At 48.6% G+C, this 8,784-nt stretch overlaps 2 protein-coding genes across 2 annotated transcripts; both read right to left on the reverse strand.

The window, feature by feature from the left end:
- Positions 1–2,362: 2,362 nt before the first annotated feature.
- On the reverse strand, positions 2,363–2,732 carry LOC124700467. The gene has a single exon (XM_047232592.1). The coding sequence runs from the start codon at positions 2,651–2,653 to the stop codon at positions 2,363–2,365; it is 291 nt and encodes a 96-aa protein (XP_047088548.1). The 5' UTR covers positions 2,654–2,732.
- A 3,131-nt stretch (positions 2,733–5,863) lies between these two features.
- LOC124700468 lies at positions 5,864–6,430 on the reverse strand. The gene has a single exon (XM_047232593.1). The coding sequence runs from the start codon at positions 6,344–6,346 to the stop codon at positions 6,062–6,064; it is 285 nt and encodes a 94-aa protein (XP_047088549.1). The 5' UTR covers positions 6,347–6,430; the 3' UTR covers positions 5,864–6,061.
- Between the last annotated feature and the right edge of the window lie 2,354 nt (positions 6,431–8,784).

An 8,784-nucleotide genomic window follows, 5' to 3' on the forward strand; every position in this document is an offset into this window, starting at 1 on the left:
TGGGGAGTACCGTATTTCCAGTCGTCCACCCGGAGTTCGGCGGATAGAGTTTAAATTCAAACAAATCGCCGTCCCGCGCTACAAGTACGGCCAGTTGATCGGCAAAAGGAGCAAAAGGATCAGCCACGGATCGGCGATCGGAGGGAAATTACACGGAGACAGAGCTCGTCGGCAGTCCCGGCCGGCACGGCGGTGTCCGACGGACCAGTTCCCTCACACGCGGCCGAAGCGGCTGCGGCGGGCGACGAGGAAGCAGCGGCAGTGGACGTCGAAGCAGCCGCAGTCGACGAGGTAGATGGTGAGGTAGACGAGGTAGGAGCCGGCGGAGACGACGAAGGACTGGCCGGAGTGGCTCGGAGGATGTCGCTGCGGTGGCCCTGGTACCAATTCCTCGTCTCCTCGTCCATCAGTTCCATGTCGCCGCCGCCCATGAGGAACGCCAAGTCTGTGTTCCTCTTCTTCGTCGCCGCCGTCGTCTTCAGCAGGGCGATCCGGACGCCTTGGTTGGCGAGCATCTCCCGCCACCTACAGTCGAACTTGTCGTTCCTCCCGTCGGCGTGCGACCTCAAGTCGGCCCAGCACTTGTCGATCGACGCCTGCATCCTGTCGGCGGGATTGTCCGTCCGTTTGAGCTCTTTCAGCTTCTTCTGGCTGAGTTCAGGGCGCCCTTCCGCCGCGCACGCCGCCGGAGCGTCGGGGTTGTACTGCTCGGTCTTGCTCTTCGAGAGGGTCGTGCGAGTTTCCTTCCACTTCTCGCAATTCTCGAGGCGGGCGTAGACGTTGAGGAACTTGAACTGCAGGCTGGTGTCGTCCGTGTACATGTCCAAAGCTCGGCGCAGCCGGGGAAAAAGAGCACGGCGATACGGGTCGGGTAACGACGATGTACCTCGGTGATGCGGGGTCGGCGGAGCATACCTTTTGCTCCAAGTCGTGGCCGCTGATCGGCCGTTTGTCGACCTCCTCCTGTATGCCGTGCCATTTGCTGCACGCCGTCTGCATGATCCCCCAATGGGTGGCCATTGCCTTCTCTCCCCGGTACACGTTCATGTTCGTCTTGTTGAAGTAGGGATCGACGAGTTTGCGTTCCTCGTACGCCTGCTTCACTCAATGCCAGTATGTGTCGAACGACTGATTGGCCCCGATTATGCCGTTCGTGGACACGGTCATCCAAGCTTCGGCGAGGCACTCCTCTTCCTTCGGCGTCCATTTGATACGCGGTTCGGCAGGCGGCGAGTCCTTCTTCCTCTTCTTCTTCCCCTTCGACAGGTTGGCGGATGCTTGAGTTGGCTCTTCTTCTTCCTCGTCTTCTTCTTCGACGGCTTGGCTTCCGTCGGCAACATCCTCCCGTTGCCCGTTGCGCGCCGCCACAGCTGCCGTCGCCCTCGTCTCCTCTTGCGTGAAGAACCCCGGGCACGCAGCGGCGGCGGCCATGAAGAACCCCGGGCTCGCAGCGGCGGCCATGGAGCCGGAGGTGATCATCTCGTGGATCTCCTCTTCGCTCGGCGCCGCCATCGCGCCGAACGGGAGCGACCCTCGTCGCAGGGCCGGCGAGGTGTCCTCGAACAGGCCGCCGCCGCCGACGTCAAGCTCGGGCGGCGACGTCGTGGACCTGGACGGTTGGACGTGGGCGCCCTCTTGGAACACGGCGGTCGGCGACGGCGAGTACGGCGAAGGGGAGAAGGACGACGGGAAGCTGGTTGTACCTTGCGTCGGCCATTGGCCGGGGAACATGCTGCCGCCGCCGCTAAAGGCCATGCCGATCAGCCTCGCTTGTTCGTCCGGGCCGCCGCCGCCGCCTCTTGGCGGCGGCTCTTTTCACCCTCTCCGCCACGGCGCTTGTTTCCACCTCGCGCCGTTTCTCGTCCGCCGCCCACTCGGCGTTCGACATGCCCGGAGGCTTCGTCTTCTTCGCCCGCATCTTCCTCGCCGGCGCCTTCGGCGGCATTGTGGTGGACGAGAACACGAGGAGGAGAGTGGTGGTGGACGAGAAGACGCCGCCAGGAACTGGAGGCTGGAAGACGAGGAGATTGGGGGATTTCGGCGGGAGAGAATGGGGATATGCAAGCAAACTTGGAGGGAATGGGGATATGCAAGCAAATTGGAGGGAAAATCGACATGATTTGGTTTTCCAGTCGCCGACTACGCGGGTCCACACGACGTTTCGCGCCAAAATCTTTCGTCCGGAGTCCCCGAGCGCGCCCCGGGGGCCGGGGATGGCGTGGGCTCGCCGGATGGATGAAGGGCCAAATCCGGACGAAAACGAGGAACCGGGGGCGCGACTGGGCCGAATTTCGCCGTCCGGATGGAAAAAACGTCGCGCGGGGGCCTCGTCGGGGGGACGAGTGGAGATGCTCTAAGTTCCTCATACGACCTCGTAGATGACGACCTGTGCGGTGTCGAATCCGAAAACAGATTGCATGCCGGCGCTGAGCCCCGCCTGCGACGTGGCGGCGAAGGGCCGGAAGGCAGCGGCGGCCGCAACCTCGTGGTCGAAGCCGGCGGCCTTCCGATCCGTGGAGGCGGCCGAGGACGAGGACGAGGAGGTTGACTGCGGCGGCATGTAGTACATGCGGGCGGTCTGCAGGCAGTGGGAGTGGAACCTCGCCGCGATGCGCACGCCCATGTCCAGCATCTCCACGTACCGGGCCGCCATGGATCGAGTTCCTCCTGTCGTTGACTCTGTCTCTGCCGAGGGAAGGAACAAGGAGGAGCGGTGGCTTTGAGCTCGGTCTGGCTGCTTTGGGTTGGCACGGGGAGAGGGGGGTAACTGGGAGCGGTGGCTATATAGCTGGGAAACAGGTGGTGTGTTTCGCGTGGCTTTCGTCTCGCAGCGCGGCGGAAGCTTGACTTTTAAACGTGCCCCCGTTGCTGTCGGGTCGGACGGCAGTTGGTTTGGGGCTGCAAAGTTAGGGCAAAGTTATAACGGACTAACGGCGCATGAGGTTTGACCACGCACGGAGACTCCGTGGCCCGATGTGACGACCAGGTAAAAAGGCGCGTGCCCGGAATTCACTCGGCTGTGAACCACTGAGGCTTCGAGAGGCACCCCCACGGCCGGTTCGGTCGGCGCGGTGTGGTGTGGACTCGGAAACCGGACGCCACCGTTTCCTTGTACCTGGCGTACTAGCTTCCCTAATTTTGTCTCTTTCACGGCTCGACGGCCGTAAAAGCGAGGAAGAGTTGTCCAGAAACTAGTGACGGAATGGAAGGGCCATTTTCTCCCCACGCGACGCGAGGTAAACCGGCGAACAGACACTCTCTCGGCAAGTTGGAAAAAGCGAGGATGCGGTCGTGGGTGAAAGAGACCGCGTGGTCTCCTCACTCGCTGGACTCGATCTACTGAATACTACTTAAGCAGCCTGTCACTATCACTATCAGTATCGTGTGAGGAGTGACACTGGATTAGGTTTCCCGCCCTTCGTGCTCAAGTGCTAAGGATCGCTGCTCAGATCGCTTCCGTGCATGTACCTCGTGGACCAAGGGATTTCAGCCGGCACTACTCCTTTGTTTTAAAATATAAGGATCGGGCATGTAGCTCGGGATATTCACTTTGGCTCATAGGAGCATTTGCTCTCATTATGTGAATCAACATTTTAAGTGTCAAAAAATTCTAAAATAAAATTTTACATGTACATCTACACATTTTATGTTCGTACACAAGTTTTCAAAAAAAACTAAAAAAATTTGTGGCTCCTGTAAAAAAGACAAATTTTGATGCTATAACATGACTACATACAAGACATTTTTTTGTCTTTTTTGTACACGCCACATAAAATGTTGTTTCTCCGTTAAAACTTGTGCGCTAACATAGAATGTCTTGATGTACACCAAAAAAATTATGTCATAATTTTTTGCCATTTTTAAAATTATTTTTTAATTATTTTGTATAATGGGAGCATTTGCTCCTATGAGCCAAAACGCCTCCTCCCATGTAGCTCATGCCACTAAAATACTCTAGATACATTTGCATCTAGATTTTCTCCATTTTAAAATAAATGTCTCAGATAGAATTATAACATTTATTTTAAAACGAAGATACCACGTGTTTGAGCATGTACACTGGAAAGTGTTTAGAGGGATGCTTAGAAAAATAAACTAATTTTTACCTAAGCATCGGTGTTTATTTGTACTACACAAATACCTAGCTGAGCACCTCTCATGTACAAATAAATATTAATTCTTAGAAAAAAAATGCTTTATTTTTCTAAGCACCCACCTAAACATCTCCCATTGTAAATGAAACGTATAGACATGGTATTGGACATAGCAGAAACTTGATGGGATTGGGAAGTGTGACATGCTGAATGGCAAAGATCGAGTAAGAAATTAACAGAATGAGCATCGCTTTCAATTTTCCTCTAAACCCAAACTGAACTTGGGGTAGTTTTTTTTTTCAAAATCCTTTTCTTATAAATTTCCAAATAAGATAATTACAGGTTTCTCTCCGTAGAAGCAATAGGTACCATTACACCAATGTTTTTTTATATTTTCTTCACAAAATTTGTTCTAACCATTGTTTTTATTTTAATACGACCCCATTGCTTCATAACATGTTTTTGTAGCTTCATGTTAATGACATCTCGCGTCTCTCAGGTCTCCTCTTCATCATTCAATTCCGAACCAATAGTATTGTTGTAAAATCTAATTTGTTCCCATGATTTCAACCTGGTTCCAATGAATACTTGGAATCCGGTTGAACTAAAATGATTTTATACTAAAGTTTTATACTTTAAAGGAAATTAGTTTTTCTGCATTGCTTTTTTGGCATTGATAATTATATACCACGGTTGGTAAATCTTAGTTCCAGTGTTCTTGTTACACATTTTAATGTATATGTTCAAATATATTTCATTTTCATATTTTATTTTTATTTTTAGTCAAAAATGAGGACTCAACTGTACTTTTACAATTCTAATAATTGTATAGTATATATATAATTATTTACGCTATAGATCTCTAAACCGTATGGGCATACAAGTATCTTAATAATGGTTTCTAGTATGTGACTAGGTAACTATATTCAATGAAACTCCTGAACTATAAATTAGATTGTTGGCATGATTCTTTGTCAGATTTGTGTGAAATCTAACATAAAAACTAAAATGGCTCAATAAAAAGTTGGCAGTGTGTGCATGTCGTGAAACACTTCTGCTTCGATACACCCCTTTTACCAAACTTAAACACAACAACGATTGAGGTCGCTCTATACCTCTTTGATACCTTCAATCCGGATTACAGGATTGTACTACTCTTCTTTTTCTTTAAGAGATCTTAGGTTTATCAAATCCACAGGAAGATTGCTAATGGTATAAGATCACTACAATCGAGAATTTGAAACTTCATATAGACATTGTTTCAGCGGACCAATTGAGACTTCGATGTTTAAGATCAATGATGTCATCATAAGTCCCTAGATAGAAAATACACATCCAAGCCTTTGCTATTTCTCTCCACGCAGATATTGAAATATGTGAATTACCACCTACCATTGCCTTGTCCGAGCCTTGTGTACCTGACAAGCTCGAAGACTGTGATAGAAAGACAACCGCTACTACTATTAGTATTTACTATACTAACCGAGCGCTACATTAAGCCATGTGACGTTGCCTCAAGAAAAAAAAAACTAAGCCATGTGACGTGTTGAATAATCCTCCAGCCTTACGCACCCGAAGCAACCTCGCCCAATTCCTTGCTCGACTTTGTTTTAAAATCGTGGCCGATCCTTGGCAATCTCATCAACTTAAAACTTGTTTGGCGATCCTCGAACAAGGCTTTGGATGCTCGGCGTTGACAGATTTGACAATCCAATATAAGAAAAACAGATTTGACTATCCTATGGACGAGGGATCCATGACAGGGGCAGGCAAGAAAATCATGTTTCTTTAATCAATTCCCGCAAGGACATAGTGTAGTAAACGAATTAAAGAATTGTGTTACAGACTAAGCTAAGCATAGCCGATCAACTCATTGGCCACAAACAAAATTCCTCATTCCAGAGGTCTCATTCCGAATGAAGAAACTACTCCTGCTAGCCGTCGTTGCTCCGAGAGTCTTAAGTTCCTCATACGACCTCGTAGATGAGGACCTGCGCGGTGTCGAAGCAGAAACCTGGCTGGACGCCGGCGCCGAACCCCGCTGACGACGTCGCGGCGAAGGGCCGGAAGGCAGCGGCGGCCGCAGCCTCGTGGTCGAAGCCGGCGGCCTTCCGATCCGTGGAGGCTCCCGCCGCCGAGGAGGTGGACTGCGGCGGCTTGTAGTACATGCGCGCGGTCTGAGGGCAGTGCGAGTGGAACCTGGCGGCGATGCGCACGCCCATGTCCAGCATCTCCACGTACCGGGCCGCCATCGATCGATCGAGTTCCTCCTGTCGTTGGCTCTGTCTCTTCCGAGGGAAGGAACAAGGAGGAGCGGTGGCTTTGAGCTCGGTCTGGTTGTGCTTTGGGTTTGGCACGAGGAGATGGGGACATTGGGAGCGGTGGCTATATAGCTGGGCTGGAGGAGGCAGCTGGGAAACGCGCGCTGGTACGTGGTGTGTTTGGCGTGGCTTTCGTCTGGCGGTGCGGCTGAAGCTTGACTTTTAAACGTGGCCCCGTTGCTCTCGGGTCTTGTTTAGGTCGGACGGCAGTGGTTGGGGCTGGAAACTTATAACGGGACTAACGGCGCATGCGGTTTGACCACGCACGAAGACGCCGTGGCCCGACGCGCGCGACGACCACGTACAAGGGCGCGTGGCCTCGACGCACACTCAGATGTGAACCTAGCGTACACGCACTCCCACGGCTTGATCGTTTCCTTGTACTCCTACGTTTCACTAATCTTGTCTCTCTCACCGCTCGACGGCCGTAAAAGCGAGGCAGAGTTGACCGGGAACTGGTGGCGGAAGAGTCATTTCCTCTAGACGCGAGACGAATCGGCCAACAGGCAGTCTCTCGGCAAGTGGGAAAACGCGAGGATATGCGGTCGTGGGTGAAAGAGACGGAGTGGCCTCCTCACTCGCTCGACTCGATCTATGCGGAAAACTTAAGCAGCCTGTCACTATCACTATCGTGTGAGGTGTGACACTGGATTAGGTTTCTCGCCCGTCGCGCTCAAATGCTACGGATCGCTGCTCAGATCGCTTCCATGCATGTACTCCCTCCGTTCTTTTTTAATTGACTCGAATTTAGTATAAATTTATACTAAATTTGAGTCAATTAAAAGAAAACGGAGGGAGTACCTCGTAGACCAAGGGATTTCAGCCGGCACTACTCCTTTGTTTTAAACTATAAGGATCGGGCATGTAGCTCATGCCACTAAAATACTCTAGATACATTTGCATCTAGATTTTTATTTATTTTAAATGTCTTAGATAAAATTAAAACATTTATTTTGGAACGAAGATACCACGTGTTAGACTATGTACAATGAGAAGTGTTTACATGGGTGCTTAGAAAAATAAACCGACTTTTGCCTAAGCATCAGTGTTTATTTGTACTACACATATGCCTAACTGAGCACATCTCATGTACAAATAAATATTAATGCTTAGCAACAAAATTGTATAGACATGGTATTGGACATAGCAGGAACTTGATGGGATTGGGAAGTGTGACATGCTGAATGACAAAAATCGAGTAAGAAACTAACATAACAAGAATCGCTTTCAATTTCCCTCTAACCCCAAACTGAACTTGGGGTAGTATTTTTTTTCAAAATCCTTTGCTTATAAATTTCCAGATAAGATAATTACAGGTTTCTCTCCGTAGAAGCAATAGGTATCGTTATGCTTATCACTAACTTGTTGAAGTGTTAAAATGGAACCGTGGTCTATCTTTTCTTTGTCATCAAAGGTCTATCTTTCCAATAATGAATTGAACAAGCTAGTCCCAATACAGGAGGAAGCTACAAGCCTAGATTCGAGATTCAACATACATTTACATTAATAATATTTCAAATTTTCACATATCAAGATTCCCTTACTAATATCCGTCCCCAAGGCCCAAACATGTACCAACTGGTAATATAAAGCATGTCCTCCCATAGTATACCACCATACTAGAAGCAACAGTCAACCTTGGTTGAATTGAATCGGAACTGCTAATGACAAGTAAACTTAGGTGCATTCTGTTCAACTTCTCTTTTGTGTTGTTTGTTGTCTTTGGATGGATCGAATTTTAGGTTGTTCCCGGTGTACCCAACTATTCTGGCAACCTCACCGACATCAAAGTTCATGATCGAAAATACTTTAGCCGTGTTTGATGTCTTGTTAAATCCTTCGTTTTTCCATCCGCTTCGTACCATCGAGATCTCACACCTCAAATCCTCATTTTCAACGGATGATTCATGCCCACAAAAAACGTCACACTGGTCCTTATCACTCAATTCCCGGCCAACCAATCGCATTGTACTACAGCCTATCTCATTCCCCTGATTTCAGTCTCTACACTAATAACAACGTTCGTCATTCAATTCCCCCGTCGGGCAATCCACGTCCTTGGACTTGGGACGAACAAAAATGATTTTATACTAAAATTTAATACTTTTAAAAACAATTAGTTTTTTGCATTGTATATTTTTTGGCATACATAATTACATACCAAGTTTGCTAAATCTTAGTCCCAGTGTTCTTGTTATACATTTTAATGTATAGGTTCAAATATATTTTTCTGTTGTATTTTAATGTATGTTACAAAACAGTTCCTTCTTGAATTAATTTTACAATATTAACAATTCTACAATATATATTTATTTACGCTAAAGATCTCTAAACTATACGGTTAAACAAGTATCTTAATAAGGGTTTCT

The sequence above is a fragment of the Lolium rigidum genome, chromosome 3 (assembly GCF_022539505.1).
Source record: "Lolium rigidum isolate FL_2022 chromosome 3, APGP_CSIRO_Lrig_0.1, whole genome shotgun sequence".
Classification (NCBI taxonomy): domain Eukaryota; kingdom Viridiplantae; phylum Streptophyta; class Magnoliopsida; order Poales; family Poaceae; genus Lolium; species Lolium rigidum.

Bases quoted from the DNA above. Each gene is read 5' to 3' on its own strand.
- LOC124700468 (XM_047232593.1), bottom strand. From the start codon at position 6,346: ATGGCGGCCCGGTACGTGGAGATGCTGGACATGGGCGTGCGCATCGCC.
- LOC124700467 (XM_047232592.1), bottom strand. From the start codon at position 2,653: ATGGCGGCCCGGTACGTGGAGATGCTGGACATGGGCGTGCGCATCGCG.